The sequence below is a fragment of the Pristiophorus japonicus genome, chromosome 20, assembly GCF_044704955.1.
Source record: "Pristiophorus japonicus isolate sPriJap1 chromosome 20, sPriJap1.hap1, whole genome shotgun sequence".
Classification (NCBI taxonomy): Eukaryota; Metazoa; Chordata; class Chondrichthyes; family Pristiophoridae; genus Pristiophorus; species Pristiophorus japonicus.
The window spans coordinates 42146530-42168344 of NC_091996.1; the positions used below are offsets into that span (position 1 = coordinate 42146530).

At 45.5% G+C, this 21815-nt stretch overlaps 1 protein-coding gene across 3 annotated transcripts in view; it reads left to right on the top strand.

Annotated features, from left to right (window-relative positions):
* The window catches only part of arrdc1b (arrestin domain containing 1b), an 81497-nt gene that overhangs the window by 31930 nt on the left and 27752 nt on the right, over nt 1-21815 (top strand). The window contains exons 1-3 of one of the 3 annotated variants that reach the window (XM_070862824.1): nt 8492-8540; nt 18704-18754; nt 21272-21426. In XM_070862824.1, coding sequence (XP_070718925.1) covers nt 8513-8540; nt 18704-18754; nt 21272-21426 — 234 coding nt within the window. In that variant the 5' untranslated portion in view covers nt 8492-8512. Of the gene's footprint in view, nt 1-8491; nt 8541-18703; nt 18755-21271; nt 21427-21815 lie in introns of those variants that run through there. The other 2 variants (XM_070862821.1, XM_070862823.1) reach the window with 2 other exon arrangements.

The window sequence follows — 21815 nt, forward strand, 5'->3', positions numbered from 1 at the left end:
CTCTCACCCCACCTCCTTCTGTGCTCCCCCCCCTCCCTTCTCTCTCCCCCCCCCTCCCTTCTCTCTCCCCCCCCTCCCTTCTCTCTCCCCCCCCTCCCTTCTCTCTCCCCCCCCTCCCTTCTCTCTCCCCCCCTCCCTTCTCTCTCCCCCCCCTCCCTTCTCTCTCCCCCCCCTCCCTTCTCTCTCCCCCCCCTCCCTTCTCTCCCCCCCTCCCTTCTCTCTCCCCCCCCCCTCCCTTCTCTCTCCCCCCCCCTCCCTTCTCTCCCCCCCCTCCCTTCTCTCTCCCCCCCCCTCCCCTTCTCTCCCCTCCTCCTCCCCCCCTCACTCTCCCCCCCCCCTCCCTTCTCTCCCCCCCCTCCTTCTCTCCCCCCCCCTTCTCTCTCCCCCCCCTCCCTTCTCTCTTCCCCCCCCCTCCCTTCTCTTCCCCCCCCCCCTCCCTTCTCTCCCCCCCCCCCTCCCTTCTCTCTCCCCCCCCCTCCCTTCTCTCTCCCCCCCCTCCCTTCTCTCTTCCCCCCCCCTCCCTTCTCTCTTCCCCCCCCCTCCCTTCTCTCTCCCCCCCCCTCCCTTCTCTCTCCCCCCCCTCCCTTCTCTCTCCCCCCCCCCCCTCTCTCTCCCCCCCTCCCTTCTCTCTCCCCCCCCTCCCTTCTCTCTCCCCCCCCCTCCCTTCTCTCTCCCCCCCCCTCCCTTCTCTCTCCCCCCCCCTCCCTTCTCTCTCCCCCCCCTCCCTTCTCTCTCCCCCCCCTCCCTTCTCTCCCCCCCCCCCTTCTCTCTTCCCCCCCCCCTCCCTTCTCTCTTCCCCCCCCTCCCTTCTCTCTCCCCCCCCTCCCTTCTTCCACCCCCCCCCTCCCTTCTCTCTCCCCCCCCCTCCCTTCTCTCTTCCCCCCCCCCTCCCTTCTCTCTTCCCCCCCCCCTCCCTTCTCTCTTCCCCCCCCCCCTCCCTTCTCTCTTCCCCCCCCCCCTCCCTTCTCTCTTCCCCCCCCCCCCTCCCTTCTCTCTTCCCCCCCCCCCTCCCTTCTCTTCCCCCCCCCCTCCCTTCTCTTCCCCCCCCTCCCTTCTCTCTCTCCCCACCCCATATGAATACTAAGACTGCTTTCGTGAAGAAGTATTCATTTTCTTGATTTCAGTTTCCAATTTCATTAAAGTACCTGTACTGATAGCTGTCATAAAGCTGTTCCTTTTCCTATATCTTCAACATTTGAACGCTGACTATTGCAACTGTGTCAGCCAGTGACTCAATTGGTAGCGTTCATGAGTCAGTAGGTTGTGGGTTCAAGCCCCACTCCAGAGACTTGAGCTCAAAAATCTCGGGTGACACTCCAGTGCAGTGCTGAGGGAGCGCTGAACTGTCTGCGGTGCCGTCTTTCGGATGAGGCGTTAAACACCTGTCGGGTGAACGTAAAAGATCCCATGGCATCCTGGTGTCCTGGCTAATATTTATCCCTTAAAGACCATCTAAAAAAAAATAGATTATCTGGTCATTATCACATTGCTGTTTGTGAGACCTTGCTGTGCACAAATTGGCTGCAGCTTTTCCTACATTACAACCGTGACTGCACTTCAAAAAGTACTTCATTGACTGTAAAGTGCTCTGGGACGACCGGTGGTTGTAAAAGGTGCTATATAAATGCAAGTCTTTTTCTTTTAACTGTTGCTATCTTAAGAATGGGGTGCATTTGCATAGTGTCAGATTGATGAGCATGTACCATTTGTGCAACAACAGCCACAAAATAAAGCACCACATTGAGAAGAATGCAACCACTAATTGGTCTATAAATGGCTGCCTGTTAGCGGAGCGTGGGAGTCCAAAATGCCCGAATAAATTTTGTATCTCTAGTGGTGAGTTCATGCTAGTGCTCTGCCCTTTTGGAGAAGAAACAAAAGCTCCACTTAAGATTCTTTGTGTGGGAATGTGGTCAAATACAGTGTCGTTGAATTGTTTGTATGTAGTAGGTTGTGATAATTAGCATATTGTTCCCCATGCTGTTTGGAAGGATTTCAATTCAAAACTAAAACAATGGGGTTATGTTTTATGTATAAACTCTAGTGATCGAATAAAAGTATACAGCTCACTGTGCTGCCATCTATGACGACGTAATGCCACCTAGGGTCACACAGAAATAAGTGTTTACGCAGTTATTTTGGTCAAGCAACCTTTCCACCAACAGTGGAAGTTTTTTGTGGAGAAGTGAAAGAAGAGTAGAGTAAGTTGAAAAAGAAAACATTGTAAATGGACAGTTATTTCAGAGAGCCAGCACAAGCTTAATGGGCTGAGTGATGTCATCCTATCCTGTAAAATTCTTTGATTCCACGTTGTTCCCTTATGTTCTGGACCACACTTTTAGTTCTCTTTCTCGTAGTAGTTATCCCCCTTTTCAGGAAAAAAAATTATATTTCTCTATACTGAAAATAGTGCATTTTTGCAAGGTAAATGGTCCTGGGAAAGCTTCACAAATTTGCAACAGTTTTGAAGTTGCTGACGCTAACTTTTTTGCACATCTTCAGTGACCCACGCCATACATTTCATTTTGCCGACCTTGTCTTCAAATTGGCTAATGCTCCTTTTTAGGATGAATGAAAATCATGTGTCCTTATCAAAAAAAAATTAAAATACATGTTGTATATGGATCGCAAAAAGTCTTCATACTGCCTGTGTATAGCAGTTGAAGTTAGCTTCAGTTAACAAACATCCTCACTGACATTTGTTGTGAAAGCAAATTGAGTGATCAATCAAGAAACTTTCTCCGAAACATCTCTGAAGGATTATTTTCATATCACATTTTCTGCCATCCCAAGTTTTCCATAATAGAAACAGAAATTTACAGCGCAGAAGGAGGCCATTCTGGCCCATCGTGTCCGCGCCGGCCGACAAAGAGCCATACGGCCCTTGGTCAGCAGCCCGAAAGGTTACATATAAACCTATGAACAATGACGGAAAGGCAAAGAGCACCCAGCCCAACCAGTCCACTTCACCACAACTGCGACACCCCTTATACTAAAACATTGTACACTCCACCCCAACCGGAGCCATGTGATCTCCTGGGAGAGGCAAAAACCAGATTAAAAATCCAGGCCAATTTAGGGAATAAAAATCTGGGAAAATTCCTCTCCGACCCATCCAGGCGATCGAAACTAGTCCAGAAGATCACCCTGGTCGTATTCTATTCCCTGCAGTACTTACCATTATATCTGCTCCGTCCAACAAAAGGTCATCCACTCTAATCCCAATTACCAGCTCTAGGTCCGTAACCCTGCAGGTTACTGTACTTTAAGTGCCCATCCAACCATCTCTTAAAAGTGGTGAGGGTTTCTGCATCCACCACTCTTCCAGGCAACGAGTTCCAGATCCCCACAATCCTCTGTATAAAGAAGCCCCTCCCCCACCCCCGAAATCCCCTCTAAACCTTCCACCAACCACCTTAAAACTATGCCTCCTCGTAATAGACCCCTCCACCAATGGAAATAGACCCTTACTATCCACAATGTCCAGGCCCCTCAATATTTTGTACACCTCAGTGAGGTCTCCTCTCAACCTCCTCTGTTCCAGTGAGGACATAGAAACACAGAAACCCAGCCTATCCAATCTGTGTTCATAACTAAGATTCTCCATTCCAGGCAGCATCCTAGTAAATCTTCTCTGCAACCTCTCTAGTGCAATCACGTCCTTCCTATAATATGGCGACCAGAACTGCACACAATACTCCAGCAGTGGCCTAACCAGTGTAATATACAATTTAAGCATAACCTCCCTGCTCTTATATTCTATGCCTCGGTCAATAAAGGCAAGCATTCTGCATGCTTTCTTAACTACCTTATCCACCTGGCCTACTTTCAGGGATCTGTGGACAAGCACCCCAAGGTCCCTTTGTTCATCTACACTATTAAATGGCCTACCGCTTAATGTGTATACCCTTTCCTTATTAGCCCTCCCAAAGTGCATCACCTCACACTTCTCTGAATTAAATTCCATTTGCCACTGCTCTGCCCACCTGACCAGTAGATTGATATCCTCCTGCAGCCCATGACATGCCTCTTCATCATCAACCACACAGCCTATTTTAGTGTCGTCTTAATCATACTCCCTATATTCAAATCTAAATCGTTGATATATACCAGAAAAGGCAAGGGTCCCAGTATTGAGCACTGCGGAACCCTACTGGAAACATCCTTCCAGTCACAAAAACATCCATCAATCATTACCCTTTGCTTCCTTCCTCCAAGCCAATTTTGGATCCAACTTGACACTTTGCCCTGTATCCCATGGGCTTTAACCTTCATGACCAGTCTACCATCTGGGACCTTATCAAAAGCTTTGCCAAAATCCATATATACTACATTGTATGCACTACCCTCATCAACACTCTTGGTTACCTCCTCAAAAAATTCAATCAGGTTAGTCAGACACGATAATATATGGCAGGCATTGTACCAATGGCCTAATAACTTCTTGTCGGGTCCCAAGACTACCCAACACTTTAATGTGGAAAGATTGGGAGATTTTCCCAGGTTGGCAGGATGGATATTCTATTTTGCCCAAGGAGGGAGGAGTGTGCCCTTGGATAGCATCCACAAGAAGAGTAAACTTCAGAACATTTTAGCACAGGATTTCGATGACTTATTGTTGCAGAGCCAAATTGTTGGAGCTTAATATCTGAGCCTGAGCACCGCTGACTTAATTATTCTCAGGCGGTCCCTCATAATGAGGATGACTTGCTTCCACGCCAAACAGGTGTTTGAATGAGGGACCCAATATTCCAGGTCCCAAACTGCATGTTGAAGGGTGGAAGATGCCTGTGCATGGATTTTTTTTAATGTGTGGTGGCCGTTGCACACTGACCACCACATGGGCATGACAGAGCTAGGTCTTGGTCCTGGTCCAGTGGCAAGGATTAACCAAGACGACTGGAGATCTGCTCTGCTGCACGGACCATTGCATTGTGGGCTGGCCCATGCCTCCCCTGGGCCTCGAATTCATGCGTCCCCTGGGCCCCGATCACGTCGCTCTGCAGGCTCTCGCTGCTCCTTCGCCTCGACCTCGCCACTCCTGCAGTACCTGTCCACGCTCCAATCAGCGACCTGGATTATGGTGACGTCCAATCCAGTCGCCCTCTTCACAGCCGTTGACCTCCTGGACCGGCTCGCGCTGCTCCCTGGAGTATACCACTATGCTAAAGGCGCTATATAAATTCAAGTTGTTGTTGACTCACTCTCTGACTCTCTGCATTGGATTGCCCAGTGCCTTCAGCACCCTCTGCCTAACTTGATTATGGACCTGATGGAGATATACTCGCAGGATTTCAGCAGTCACCACCTTTGTAGTCTATTGTCAAAATAGTGTTGAAAAATCTGCAACAAATTGCCACTACCACTTTGAAAGTAGACCGAATATACAGAGTTCCCGTAGCCACTGAGGAAACTTTGTTTACGCAGCCTGTTGCAGACAGTGGAAAATCCCCAGAGAATGACCATGCCCTTTACTCGGGGAAGAAAGGGAAAGTCAGAAAGCCTGTCCACTGAGGCAGAAGATTTTTAAAATGCAACGGATCTTGGCAAATGAGAATGATATTGTACCAACCATTTTGGGTTAACTTTTGTGTATATGTGCAAAAAAGATACTATTGTTGCAGTATAAGACAGGCAGGGTTGTAGCCAAATTTATAAAAATGTGAACAGGCAAGTAGCCCCAGCAGAGAAGGTCAGGACCGTGGTCCAACGCAGCTTGCTGCGCAGCGAATGCATCGTTAGGAATTTCATTGTTCTCTGTGAAGTTCCAAGCTAAGGCCTTGTACATGTTCCTCACAGGGAGAAGATTCCTTTTGAATAACTTGAAATTACCTTGCAGTGCCTGAAAAAGCCAGAACAAAGCCTGCTCATTATATTGGATGCAGCTCCTAAAACTTTATGCTCTGTTCCATCTACATTGCCTTCAAGGCTGGCAAATTACACTCATTTTGGCCTAAATTAGGCTTTATTGCAGTCTAAAAATAAACCAGATCGGGTCGATGGCAAGGGATCAGTAAAAACAAGTTGCTCTGGTTATCTCCACCTTTGCAGTGATTTATTGACTACTGTCTCTAAGGGGTGGAAATTTAATTAGGGGTGCAAATGGAACCTTGTTACTTTGACAAATAAGGATCCATTAAAAGAAAAATATTGCCGTGCATTATATAAATAGTCCTTTTAACCTTGGGAAACCTATTGTACGGCCCTTTTAATCCTTGGGGAACTTATTGTACTACCCTTTTAATCTTTGGGGAGCCTATTGCTCCGACAAAAGATTATCGACCTGAATCGTTAACAGCAACTGCTTGTAGTGAAACGTCCCAAAGCGCTTCACAGGAGTCTTGTGATCAAAATTTGACACCGAGCCGCATAAGTAGAAATTAGTTTAGGTGACCTAAAGCTTGGTCAGAGTTATGTTTTAAGGAGCATCTTGAAGGAGGGAAGAGAGGTTTAGGCAGGAAGTTCCAGAGCTTGGGGCCTACCTCAGTTCCTCGTCACAGATGCTGCCTGACCTGAGTATTTCCAGCATTTTTAGTCTTTTTTTTTTATTGCACTGCAGTGGTTGTTTCAAAGTGAAATCTATAGGAATTCATGCTAAATGTTCGAACAATTTTGTGTGGCCTATGAAGGTTTTTTGGTTACATTTTTTCAAGCTCACCTACAGGATGGCAAATCTTACACAGCAAGAAATAAAAAAGAAAGGCTGCATTTATATAGCGCATTAAAGATCTCTGGATATCCCAAACTGCTTTTCAGCCAATGAAGTACTTTTGAAGTGTGGTTAAATGTAGGAAATGCAGCAATTTGCACACAGCAAAATCCCACAAACAGAAATGTCATAATGATCAGATAATCTGTTTGTGATGTTGATTGAGGGATAACTATTGGCCAAGACACTGGGGAGAACTCCCCTGCTCTTCACAATACTGGCACAGGATCTTTTACATCCACTTGAGGGGGAAGACGGGGCCTCGGTTTAACATCTCATCCAAAAGAGGGGACTTCCGACAGTGCAGGCTCCATCAGTGTTGCTGTCAGGAGTCATTTAGCTTTGTCAGCTGTGGCAGTTTGCCATTACAGGATCACAGGAAAAAAACCCCTACTGAGAAATGTTGATGTTTCCAATAGAAGGCATGCCATCTGCGGCAAAATCCGAATGTAAAACTGGTATCACTTAGAAATTGCTCTGTGTTTGCTCTGGCTACAATTGTCTGTAAAGTTAGAGCTGTTAATACTTGAGGACTTTGTTGAACATTAGCACCTTGTGTGTGTGCAGTTGTTATCTCATATCATAGAATGATAGCTTTTGTTTTCATTTTCCATAATTGGAAAGTGTGAAAGGACTGTAAACAATGGAAATTGTGAGGTTAGGATCAACAGCATAGCCCTTGCAGCTTTCATACACACTGCCGTGCTATAATTCTGCAAGTAGGTAGAGACAAACTGAAAGACCTGCATTTATATAGTGTCTTTCAAGACCACCGGGGCATTCAATCTGTGCACAACAAGCTCCCACAAACAGCAATGTGACAATGACCAGATAATCTGTTTTAGTGATGTTGGTTGAGGGATAAATATTGGCTAGGATACCGGGAATAACTCCCCTGCTCTTCTTCGAAATATTGCCAATCAGATCTTTTACGTCCACCTGAGAGGGCAAACGGGGCTTCGGTTTAAGGTCTCATCTGAAAGCTGGCACCTCCGACAGTGCAGCACTCCCTCAGCTCTGCACTGGCGTGTCAGCCTAGATTTTTGCACTCAAGTCTCCAGAGCCTTGAACTCACATTCTCATAGGCAGCCCCTCGGAATCGAGGAAGACTTGCTTCCACTCTAAAAGTGAGTTCTCAGGTGGCTGTACAGTCCAATGCGGGAATTGCAGTCTCTGTCACAGGTGGGGCAGACAGTGGTTGAAGGAACTGATGGGTGGGGAGCCTGGTTGCTGCATGCTCCTTCTGCTGTCTGCGCTTGATTTCTGCATGCTCTCAGCGACGAGACTCGAGGTGCTCAGCGCCCTGATGCACCTCCTCCATTTTGGGTGATCTTGGGCCAGGGATTCCCAGGTGTCAGTGGGGATGTTGCACTTTAACAAGGAGGCTTTAAGGGTGTCCTTGAAATGTTTCCTCTGCCTACTATCAGCAGGGGCAGATATCAATGACATTATCCAACACCGCCTCCAGTGTGAACACTCGACCTTCTGACTCTGAAACGAGTATGCTACACGCTGTGCCATGGCTCACATGTAGTGATGATCCTTTGCCAATATTATTTGTGTTTCCAAGTTCCCGCATTTTTAAGATTACATTTTTATAGAAAGCATTCCTGAAAGTATTACCTTGTATTTACTGAAGCAGGTCCACCTCGCTAATATGTGATGGGTTACTCTTGAATGTGTCCATAAGTTACTAATTAAGTACCACATAATGTTTTGTGCACTGACAAAATAAAATTTTTTTCCTTCATGTATTGTTTCCTGGCCAAGAGGATAAGCAGCCTGATTTCAAGCTTGTGGTTCATGCAAGCTATTGACACAGGTTACAAAGGCAAGTATAGTGCAGCGTAACACTCCCTCTTAACCTTCCTGTGTATCCCAACCAACAGTGGGTGCATGCCATTAGAGGTTTCGGAGCATGTCCTAACCAGTCCATGATGCAGTCTGTACTCAGCTGCTAGTAGATAAACTTTTAATTTAAACTTGAGGTATAAATACAAAAAAATAAGCAGTTCATATTAAAATTAACTTCCTGCTCTTTATTCTTACCCATATTAATTTGCCCGTGAACATTTTAGCCAATTCTATCAACTGATTTCAAGTTTGATGCTTTATACAAAGTGTTAAATGTGTATGCTTTGTATATGTCATTTTAAGTCACTTTCATCAGTTTATTTTGGGCCATTCTTGGTGTATTACAAATATGAAATAAATCTTAAGGTTTTAAGGATTTTCTTAAAAACAGAGCGAGAAGTAGCGGGAGAGGTTTAGGGAGGTAATTCCAGAGCTTCGGGCCTAGGCAGCTGAATACATGGCCGCCAATGGTGGGGTGAAGAAACCAGGAGGACCTGATTTGGAGGAATGCAAAGTTGTAGGATTGGAAGAGGTTACAAAGATAGAGAAGGGCAAGGCCATGGAAGGATTTCAACACTAGGATTTTAACACATGTTAAATTTGAGGTGTTGCTGGACCAGGAGCCAATGTAGGTCAGCAAGCACAGGTGTGATGAGTGAATGGGGCTTGGTGTGAGTTTGGATACAGGCAGCAAAATTTTGAATGAGCTGGAGTTTATGGAGAGGGTAAGATGGGAGGCTGGCCAGGAGGGCATTGGAAAAGTAGAGTCTGGAGGTAACAAAAGCATGGATGAGGGTTTTAGCAGCTGAGACGGATGATGATATGGAGGTGAAAGTAAGCATTCTTGGTAATAGAGAGTATAAGGGTTCGGAAGCTCGGCTCCAAGTCAAATAGGAGGCCGAGGTTGCGAAGAGTCGATTCAGCCGGAGCCAGTGGCCATGATGGTGGATGGAATCGGTAGCTAGGGAATAGAATTTGTGGTGGGGCTAAAGACAGTGACTTTGTTCCTAATATTTAATTGGAGGAAATAGTAGAACTGATTTATGTATAGACTTGCAGGAACCTATGCAGCTATGGTCAGCTTAAAAAATATAATCGGACTTCCTGTAGCAACGTTAAGTGGCAATTATTCCCACACATGTTAAGTGAAAATAAACATTGCAGCTCATGAACATTCAGCATGTGAGAAGGATTCTTGGTATTCTAAAAATGTGCAAACTTCAGGTATTGATTAAAAGAATGGAAGTTACCCCAGGAATGAACAGCAGACAATTGTAACTATTTCAAAAGCACAGGATCCCTTGCTTCCTGAGTAAATGTTAACTGACAGTTTGCTACCTGTTCAAGACTTGATTTATAATGGAGGCTGGATGTTACAATACTACAGTACAGATTACTTGGCCTAATGGATATGTATTACTTCAATATTCGTGTTGCCAATCTTCTGCATCTCACATTGCAAAACAGCCCCATTTATCTAGACACTGGCTTAAGTGTAATGTTGGAGTGCAACTGACACTATTTCTGCGAAGTAAACAGGAACTGGTCTGGTTACCACAAATGCAGCGACCCAAAACCTTTAAGTATGAGGAGTTTCACATCGAGCAGTTCGCTTTGTGAAGTTACTGAAATGTGTATGTGATTTCTCTCTCGCTCTTCTCGACTAGTCTGCATTCTTTAGCATGGTTAATCACACCATCCTCTTCCAAAGCCTCCTCTGTTGTCCAGCTGGGTCGGACTGCCCTCACCTGATTCCATTCTCATCTGTCCAGTTTAGCCAGAGAACATACTTCAATTGCTTTACTTCCCACTCCTGCACTGTTACCTCTGGAGTCGCTTTCCTATTTCTCAGCTACATGCTGCCTCTTAGTGACATCATCCGAAAACACACGGTCAGATTCCACACGTATGCTGACAACAGCCACCACCAATGTTCCCTTTAAGCTGCGCAGCCAAGCAGCTCTCCGGACATCCCATGCAGCCGACTTTTCAATCGGGAAAAACCGCACATGCACAGTATTTTGAATGGGTCTGCGCGCCCAAAATAAATTAACAAGAACATTGCTCACCACCACCTCTCTTGTCCCCTCCACTGTCTCTAAATTGTCAGACTGCTTGTCTGACATTCAGTACGCGATGAGCAGAAATGTCCTCCAGTTTAAAAAAAAAAAATTGTTTTCAATCCCTGCCACAAACTCTCTTTCCTAGCTTACTGACTCTATCCTCCCTGGCCACTGTCTGAGGCAGAACCAGACCGTTCGCAACCTCAGCATATGACCCTGAGCTGCGATTCTGACCCCATATTCTCTCCATCACCAAGACTGTCTACATCCACCTCTGTAACATCGCCCATATCTGCCCTTACCTCAGCCCATCTACTGCTGAAACCCTCATCCATGCTTTTGTTACCTTCAGATTCAACTATTCCAGTGCTCTCCTGACTGGCTTTCCACTCTCTAAACTTCAGCTTATCCAACTCTGCTGCCTCTATCCTAACTCATACCAAGACCATTCACCCATCACCCCTGCTACTCGCTGATCTACATTGGCTCCCAGTCCGGCAACACCTCTCTTTTTTTTTTTCTCATCCGTGTTCAAAGCCCTTCATGGCCTCACCATCCCCTATCTCTGTAACCTCCTCCAACACAAGCTTTTGAAATCTCTGTACTCCTGCAATTCTGGCCTTTTGCACGTCCCTGATTTCCATCATCTCTCCATTGGTGGCCATGCACTCAGCTGCCTCGGCTGTAAATTCTGGCATTCTCTCCCTAAACTTGTGTCATCGTCGCCAGCATCCTTCCTACAGTACATCCTCGAACTCTCTACATTTCAAATAGCTTCTGCATTTCACTCACCTGCTTTGGACAGCGGTTTGTCAATGCTCCATGTTGGCCCCATCCTGTTCATGTCGGCCTTGTCCTTCCATGGGAACTCTGACATTGACCTTGGTCTTCCTACTATTGTATCCCATTAACTACTACATTTAAATAGGCCTATGTAACCTGAGCTTTTCCCATTACCATTCGCGTGCGAACTTTGACTGCTGCTATGGATCCGAGCCATTCAATACTTTTCCACTTTTCCACCCTCTTTCCTTTTCTCTTTATCCCTCCCTGACCGTTCTCTCCTGTTGTCATGCCTCCTTTCAGCTCTCCTCTCCAGATATTCTGCCCTCCCAAATCCCTACCCCAATCCTTCATTATTCTTCGACCTACCTACTCTCCTGCTGTTGTCCCAGGCTTACCTCCCTCCTAGATAAATCTACAGCTTCCCTCTGCCTTTCATGGCATCCTATGAAGGACCTATTGAGGCACTCATCGCTGCATCTTTAGAAACATAGAAAATAGGTGCAGGAGTAGGCCATTTGGCCCTTCGACCCTGCACCGCCATTCAATGAGTTCATGGCTGAACATGCAACTTCAGTACCCCATTCCTGCTTTCTCGCCATAGCCGTTGATCCCCCTAGTAGTAAGGACTACATCTAACTCCTTTTTGAATATGATTAATGAATTGGCCTCAACGACTTTCTGTGGTAGAGAATTCCACAGGTTCACCACTCTGGGTGAAGAAGTTTCTCCTCATCTCGGTCCTAAATGGCTTACCCTGAGACTGTGACCCCTGGTTCTGGACTTCCCCAACATTGGGAACATTCTTCCTGCATCTAACTTGTCTAAACCCGTCAGAATTTTAAACGTTTCTATGAGATCCCCTCTCATTCTGCTGAACTCCAGTGAATACAAACCCAGTTGATCCAATCTTTCTTGATATGTCAATCCCGCCATCCCAGGAATCAGTCTGGTGAACCTTCGCTGCACTCCCTCAATAGCAAGAATGTCCTTCCTCAAGTTAGGAGACCAAAACTGTACACAATACTCCAGGTGTGGCATCACCAAGGCTCTGTACAACTGTAGTAACACCTCCCTGCCCATGTACTCAAATCCCCTCGCGATGAAGGCCAACATGCCATTTGCTTTCTTAACCGCCTGCTGTACTGACATGCCAACTTTCAATGACTGATGTACCATGACACCCAGGTCTCGTTGCACCTCCCCTTTTCCTAATCTGTCACCATTCAGGTAATAATCTGTCTCTGTTTTTATTGTTATTACCAATTTAAGGGTATCTAAGGTTAAGACATGGCAGGAGAGCTCGGCCATGTGATATGCTCCTCCTGTACCATGTGGGAACTCGGGGACACTTCCGGTGTCCCTGGGCGCTACGTGTGTGGGAAGTGTATCCGCCTCGAGCTCTTGACGGTCCGCGTTGCGGAATTGGAGCTGAGGGTGGATTCACTCTGGAGCATCCACGATGCTGAGAATGACGTAAGTATCACGTGTAGTGAGTTGGTCTTACCGCAGGAGAAGGGTCCACAGCCAGATAGGGAATGGAAGACCAGCAGGAAGAGCAGTGCAAGAAAGATAGTGCAGGGGTCCCCTGTGGTCATCCCCCTGCAAAACAGATACACTGCTTTGAGTACTGTTGGGGAGAATGACTCATCAGGGGAGGGCAGCAGCAGCCAAGTTCATGGCACTGTAGGTGGCTCTGCTGCAAAGGAGGGCAGGAAAAAGAGTGGGAGCGCGATAGCGATAGGGGATTCGATGGTGAGGGGAATAGATAGGCGTTTCTGCGGACGCAACCAAGACTCCAGGATGGTATGTTGCCTCCCTGGTGCAAGGGTCAAGGATGTCTCGGAGCAGGTGCAGGACATTCTGAAATGGGAGGGAGAACAGCCAGTTGTCGTGGTGCACATTGGTACCAACGACATAGGTTAAAAAAAAGGGATGAGGTCCTACGAAAAGAATTTTAGGAGCTAAATTAAAAAGTAGGACCTCAAAAGTAGTAATCTCGGGATTGCTACCAGTGCCACGTGCTAGTCAGAGTAGGAATCGCAGGATAGCGCAGATGAATACATGGCTTGAGCAGTGGTGCAGCAGGGAGGGATTCAAATTCTTGGGGCATTGGAACCGGTTCTGGGGGAGGTGGGACCAGTACAAACCGGACGGTCTGCACCTGGGCAGGTCCGGAACCAATGTCCTAGGGGGAGTGTTTGCTAGTGCTGTTGGGGAGGAGTTAAACTAATATTGCAGGGGGATGGGAACCTATACAGGGAGACAGAGGGAGACAAAAATGAGGCAAAAGCAAAAGACAGAAAGGAGATGAGGAAAAGTGGAGGGCAGAGAAACCCAAGGCAAAGAACAAAAAGGGCCACTGTACAGCAAAATTCTAGAAGGACAAAGGGTGTTAAAAAAGCAAGCCTGAAGGCTTTGTGTCTTAATGCAAGGAGTATCCGCAATAAGGTGGATGAATTAACTGTGCAAATAGATGTTAACAAATATGATGTGATTGGGATTACGGAGACGTGGCTCCAGGATGATCAGGGTTGGGAACTCAACATCCAGGGGTATTCAACATTCAGGAAGGATAGAATAAAAGGAAAAGGAGGTGGGGTAGCATTGCTGGTTAAAGAGGAGATTAATGCAATAGTTAGGAAAGACATTAGCTTGGATGATGTGGAATCTATATGGGTAGAGCTGCAGAACACTAAAGGGCAAAAATCGTTAGTGGGAGTTGTGTACAGACCTCCAAACAGTAGTAGTGATGTTGGGGAGGGCATCAAACAGGAAATTAGGAGTGCATGCAATAAAGGTGCAGCAGTTATAATGGGTGACTTTAATATGCACATAGATTGGGCTAGCCAAACTGGAAGCAATACGGTGGAGGAGGATTTCCTGGAATGCATAAGGAATGGTTTTCTAGACCAATATGTCGAGGAACCAACTAGGGGGGAGGCCATCTTAGACTGGGTGTTGTGTAATGAGAGAGGATTAATTAGCAATCTCATTGGGGAAGAGTGACCATAATATGGTGGAATTCTGCATTAGGATGGAGAATGAAACAGTTAATTCAGAGACCATGGTCCAAAACTTAAAGAAGGGTAACTTTGAAGGTATGAGGCATGAATTGGCTAAGATAGATTGGCTAATGATACTTAAGGGGTTGACTGTGGATGGGCAATGGCAGACATTTAGAGACCGCATGGATGAATTACAACAATTGTACATTCCTGTCTGGCGTAAAAATAAAAAAGGGAAGGTGGCTAAATCGTGGCTATCTAGGGAAATCAGGGATAGTATTAAAGCCAAGGAAATGGCATACAAATTGGCCAGAAATAGCAGCGAACCTGGGGACTGGGAGAAATTTAGAACTCAGCAGAGGAGGACAAAGGGTTTGATTAGGGCAAGGAAAATGGAGTACGAGAAGAAGCTTGCAGGGAACATTAAGGCGGATTGCAAAAGTTTCTATAGGTATGTAAAGAGAAAAAGGTTAGTAAAGACAAACGTAGGTCCCCTGCAGTCAGAATCAGGGGAAGTCATAACGGGGAACAAAGAAATGGCAGACCAATTGAACAAGTACTTTGGTTCAGTATTCACTAAGGAGGACACAAACAACCTTCCGGATATAAAAGTGGTCAGAGGGTCTATTAAGGAGGAGGAACTGAGGGAAATCTTTATTAGTCGGGAAATTGTGTTGGGGAAATTGATGGGATTGAAGGCCGATAAATCCCCAGGGCCTGATGGACTGCATCCCAGAGTACTTAAGGAGGTGGCCTTGGAAATAGCGGATGCATTGACAGTCATTTTCCAACATTCCATTGACTCTGGATCAGTTCCTATCGAGTGGAGGGTAGCCAATGTAACCCCACTTTTTAAAAAAGGAGGGAGAGAGAAAGCAGGGAATTATAGACCGGTCAGCCTGACCTCAGTAGTGGGTAAAATGATGAAATCAATTATTAAGGATGTCGTCATAGCGCATTTGGAAAATGGTGACATGATAGGTCCAAGTCAGCATGGATTTGTGAAAGGGAGATCATGCTTGACAAATCTTCTGGAATTTTTTGAGGATGTTTCTAATAAAGTGGACAAAGGAGTACCAGTTGATGTGGTATATTTGGACTTTCAGAAGGCTTTCGACAAGGTCCCACACAGGAGATTAATGTGCAAAGTTAAAGCACATGGGATTGGGGGTAGTGTGCTGACGTGGATTGAGAACTGGTTGTCAGACAGAAAGCAAAGAGTAGGAGTAAATGGGTACTTTTCGGAATGGCAGGCAGTGACTAGTGGGGTACCGCAGGGTTCTGTGCTGGGGCCCCAGCTGTTTACATTGTACATTAATGATTTAGACGAGGGGATTAAATGTAGTATCTCCAAATTTGCTGATGACACTAAGTTGGGTGGCAGTGTGAGCTGCGAGGAGGATGCTATGAGGCTACAGAGTGACTTGGATAGGTTCGGTGAGTGGACAAATGCGTGGCAGATGAAGTATAATGTGGATAAATGTGAGGTTATCCACTTTGGTGGTAAAAACAGAGAGACAGACTATTATCTGAATGGTGACAGATTAGGAAAAGGGAAGGTGCAACGAGACCTGGGTGTCATGGTACATCAGTCATTGAAGGTTGGCATGCAGGTACAGCAGGCGGTTAAGAAAGCAAATGGCATGTTGGCCTTCATAGCGAGGGGATTTGAGTACAGGGGCAGGGAGGTGTTGCTACAGTTGTACAGGGCCTTGGTGAGGCCACACCTGGAGTATTGTGTACAGTTTTGGTCTCCTAACTTGAAGGACATTCTTGCTATTGAGGGAGTGCAGCGAAGATTCACCAGACTGATTCCCGGGATGGTGGGACTGACCTATCAAGAAAGACTGGATCAACTGGGCTTGTATTCACTGGAGTTCAGAAGAGTGAGAGGGGACCTCATAGAAACGTTTAAAATTCTGACGGGTTTGGACAGGTTGGATGTAGGAAGAATGTTCCCAATGTTGGGGAAGTCCAGAACCAGGGGTCACAGTCTAAGGATAAGGGGTAAGCCATTTAGGACCGAGATAAGGAGAAACTTCTTCACCCAGAGAGTGGTGAACCTGTGGAATTCTCTATCACAGGAAGTAGTTGAGGCCAATTCACTAAATATATTCAAAAGGGAGTTAGATGAAGTCCTTACTACTCGGGGGATCAAGGGGTATGGCGTGAAAGCAGGAAGTGGGTACTGAAGTTTCATGTTCAGCCATGAACTCATTGAATGGCGGTGCAGGCTAGAAGGGCTGAATGGCCTGCTCCTGCACCTATTTTCTATGTTTCTATGTTTCTACCACCAAAGTGGATAACCTCAGAGAGCAGCAACTGTCCCATCCTGCTCTCTCGCCGACCTTTCCACCCAGCTCATCCACTGGGGGCTAATCTTGCCAATCTCCTCCCTGTCCAACTCGCCTCAACCCCCGCCCCCCCCCCCCCCCCCAGCCAGCGCTGACTCTGTGGATGCTGGCAATGGGGCAACCATCACCGAAAGTCTCCATCTCCCTCCAGATTGTCCATTCGCTTGCAAACAAGGCCCTTGCCTTCCATAAGCTTAATGTAGATAATGGCATCAACATCAAGCTCTGAAACTTGGTTGAGGGGCAATGACACCTTGCCCTTAAATGAAGCCTCCCTGCCTGGCGCTGCCTATCGCCCATCTCCAGCCTCTCCAAGTCCTTGAACGTGTCGTCGCCTCCCAAATCTATGTCCATCCTTCCCGCAAGTCCATGTTTGAATCCCTCCAATCCAGTTTCTGCATCTGCCCCAGTACCGAAATGGCTCTCATCAAAGTCACAAATGACACCCTTTGTGACTATGATGAAGGCAAACTGTCCCTCCTCGTCCTTCTTGACTTGTCTGCAGCCTTTAACACGGTTGACCACTCTATCCTTCTCCAACGCCCCTCCACCGTCATTCAGTTGGGTGGGACTGCACTCGCCTGGTTCCATTCTTATCTATCTAATTGTAGCCAGAGAATCACCTGCAACGGCTTCTCTTCATGCCCCCGCATCGTTACCTCTGGTTTCCCCCAAGGATCTATCCTTGGCCCCCTCCTATTTTTCATCTACATGTGACACCATCCGAAAACACTCAGTTTCTACATGTACGCTGATGACACCCAGCTCTTCCTCACCACCACTTCTCTCGACCCCTCCACGGTCTCTAAATTACCAGACTACTTGTCCGACATCCAGATCTGGATGAGCAGAAATGTTCTTCAATTGAATATTGGGAAGACTAAAGCCATTGTTTTCGAACCTGCCACAAACTCCGTAGCCACTGACACCATCCCACTCCCCAACTTCTGTCTGAGGCTGAACCACACTGTTCGCAACCTGGGTGTCATATTTGACCCTGAAATAAGCCACATATCCGCAGTATAATAAGACTGCCTATTTCCACCTCTGTAATATCACCCATCTCCACCCTTGCCTCCGATCATCTGCTGCTGAAGCCCTCATCCATGCCTTTGTTACCTCTAGACTTGACTATTCCAATGCACTCCTGGTTGGCCTTCCACATTCTACCCGACGTAAAACTCGGCTGCCCGTGTCCTAGCTCGCACCAAGTCCCGCTCACCCATCACCCCTGTGTTCGCTGACCTACATTAGCTCCCGGTTAAGTAACACCTCGATTTCGAACTTCTCATCCTCATTTTTAATTATTCCATGGCCTCGCCCCTCCCTATCTCTAATCTCCTTCAGCCCTACAATCCACCCCCCCCCCCTCCCCCAAGATGTCTGCACTCCTCTAAGTCTGCCCTCTTGAGCATCCCTGATTATAATCGCTCAACCATTGGTGGTTGTGCCTTCTGTTGCCTAGGCCCTAAACTAGAATTCCCTGCCTAAACCTCTCTGCCTCTCTACCTCTTTCCTCCTCCAAGACACTCCTTAAAACCTACCTCTTTGTCCAAACTGCCCTAATTTCTCCTTGTGTGGCTCGGTGCCAAATTTTCACTACATCAAAGACGCTATATAAATACTTGTTATAAACCTCTACCTCTATCTCCTTTTAAGGCACTCCTTAAGACTTATATCTGTGAATCGCCTTGGGGTGTATTGCATTTTAAAGGGATTATAAATGCAAGTTGTAATGTAGCAATTATAATTGGATTAAAAAAATATCTTTGCACAAATTGCCACAAAAATGGTCTTGTAATGTACTTGAATTGCTGATGAAGTTCTGATAAAAGTTATTGCAGTAAATAAGATGGCCATAGTGAAAGTGAATTTAATAACCTGTGTTTTTTGGTTCATACAATAATTTTAACATTTTCCCTGTCTTTACAGGATCCTTGATAGCTGGAGAGTATACTTACACCTTCCAATTTCTTCTCCCAGGTAAAGATATGTTTATATATTCTAAGAGGTTTTAGTATTGCATTTGCAATTAAATTGCTGCATGGTGTAGAACCTTTTAACATCAGCGAGCCATTTGATCCATCATGTCTAAGCTCCTGCTGCCTCCGTGTTCGAGCTGTCTGTACAAATTGCATTTCCCTATTCTTTACATGTTTGCTGAAATATTTTTCTTCCTGTTAAGTTCCTTTTTTTGATATCATGATTTTGTGTTTGGTAAATAAGGAAGTGACATTTTAATGCTAAAACAGGCAGAGTTTTAACTTCCATCCACTTAGACTTATATTTATATTACACTTTTTCCAAAAGAGATTCCATTTCTATTTGCGAAGTATTTGATCATGGTTGTTGTTTTCTTATTTTCTGAATCTCTTCTCGGCACACATCTTTCTATGCCTGCGCAAATATCTGTGTATATTGAGAATCCTGCTTTGAGATGGAACTATATCCTGGATAGAGTTCATTTGCAAATTTCCGTTGGCTTTTTAGAATTTGTTCTTGAATGAGACGAAGATTTCATACTACATCAATAGGCAAACTTCATTGTCATCTTCTTCACACAAAGGTCATTATTCCCTTGTGCACTAAACCTGTACCGGGGTGTTACTGAATGAACCTATCAGTTGACATCTCATCAGGTTTTCTTTACTCCTTTTATGAAGCCTTGAACTAACATTCTTCCTTCAGATGAGATAGACATCTCCTATATACACCAAGGCCAATAGACATTGGAAAAAGCAGTTCTTGAATAATCCTTTGTCGAAAGCCCCTTCAAGCTGATTGTTTTCTTTACTGGTTAAAACTACATATATTTAATGCTCCCTTTCAGTTTGTCTCAATTTCACTTCCGCCCTAAACTGACGCAGGGAAAGATTGGCAGTCGCAAGTAGTTAATGCAGAAGTAACTGATGGGATATTCCTATTGGTATATGTATTCTCATCACAACTTTCATATTTGGTCAAATACCGTGAACACAAATGAGCTAAATGCATTTCTATACAGATCAGATACAGCATAAACAAATCTTAAATTCAAATCTGTACTTGGCTTGGTACTGATACAACTGCTTTAAGCCTGATTGTGACAATTCCACAGTATTGACTGTACTAAAGCAATTTATTTAAAAAAATGCTATGCTGTAAATTTGTGAGGTATGACAATTCTTAATTCCACAAGCCACCTGTGGCTGAGGAAGAGCAGGTTGGTAATTTGCCCTCTGGCTTCTCCAATTGGCGCTGTACAAGCAGCCACCAGCAGCTGATATATTTTATTCCAGTATATTTCTTCTCGTATAATTTTTCTGATTTTGTAACTTCCACTCTTTCTCTGCAGAAGATGAAAGATCTAGTTTGTATTACAAAGAGCTGTGATTGCCAAACTTTTCAGCGTGAGGGAACCCTTTGCAAATGTTGACACATCCCTGCGCACCCTTTTGTCTGAACTTTCAAAAGAAAGTGCTAGCTATCCAAAAAAGCTAAAATTTCAGAAACATTTGAGATAGTACCCAACCCCAGATACAAACCTTGAGAATCCTACTTTGAAAATCTGAGTTCAAGCAGACAAGTAAAGACAGCTGGGAGGAAAATGTACCTTGTGCCATTGTTCAGATGTTTATGCTCTTCAGCATATCTGCCAAAGCTATTAAGGGATATGGGGCAAAGGCAGGTGCAGGTGGAGCATGCGAAATCCAGAAACCTCAGGACCGAGGCCATTCCGGATTTCGGATATTTCCGGATTTCGGAACGTCTTTTCAACATCCCGAATCTGGAAACGCCCGGGCCGAGATTCAGATATTTCCGGATTTCAGAACGTCTTGTGGGTTGAGGGGGGGCAGCCAAGCCGGCGGGGTGGGGAGGAGAAGTCGGGGGGGCTGGCAGTGGCTGAGGTGGGGGAGTCTGATGGCAGGGCAGTGGGTTGAAGGGGGGGGGGGGGGGATGCGGTGGGCGACAACGGCAGATCTGGATTTCGGAACATTTTACGGATTCCAGACGACCCCACCACGGATTGGCCCGGAACATTCCGAATTTCGGAACTCCGGATTTCAGACGCTCAACCTGTAAATGGAGTTAGGTCACAGGTCAGCCATGACTGGCGGAACAGGCTCCAGGGGCTTAATGGCCTTCTCCTCTTCCTATGTGCCGTGCTCCATTCCATATCCAAGAGGTCATATATTTCAGCTGTTCACCGGCTTTTGGCAGATTTTCTCTAGAACTATTCACTGGAAGGTGTGGCAGAGTTTCCGCTCTCTACATTTCTCCTTTGGATAAACACATTCCCCAGAAACACCTAATTGAGAGTAGAAAGTAGCTCCGTGAGAAATTCTAGGGGAGATGATGAATTTTGCTGTTTTGCATTTGTGTGTCAGTGAACACACTAGTATTTAAAAAAACATTTTTGACTTTCATATTCTGATTACTTTGAAAAGGAGTGCAGTAGGTATGGTCATTAAGGTGCTGAATTAACATGCATTTAAAGTGTAACTTTTTCTCTCTTTAAAGCGACTGCTCCTACTTCATTTGAAGGTCTTTTTGGGAAGATAAGCTACCGTATCAGAGCTACAGTAGAAACTGCACGATTCTCGAAAGATTATAAAGCTGATAAGGCGTTTTACATTCTTAATCTGCTCAACCTGAATGAGATCGGTGATATTGAGGTAACTTGATTGACTTTGTATAGATTGCAACAATGGCATTTAATTTATATACCAATGGAGGTGAATGAAAGATTTGCAGTCATAGTAACCATGATTATTTTGTCGTGTTAGTTTTCAATATGCACGATCATCAGATGTTATTATAGCATGTAAATTATTTTTTAAATTAACTATTAAAAGGAAGCAAAGTCTATTTGATAACCGTACGTGACACAAGACTATCTCGTTGTCTTCTGTTAATTGTACGAGGTATAGATTGTCCACTTAAATGTAATTTAGACTTAAAAGGCAGGTTTTAGATATTCAAATGCAAATTTTCTGCTTGCCCAGTTTTCCACATTCAACTTGTTCTTTTACTTTCCCTCTCATTTCTGACATGTTGTGATGGA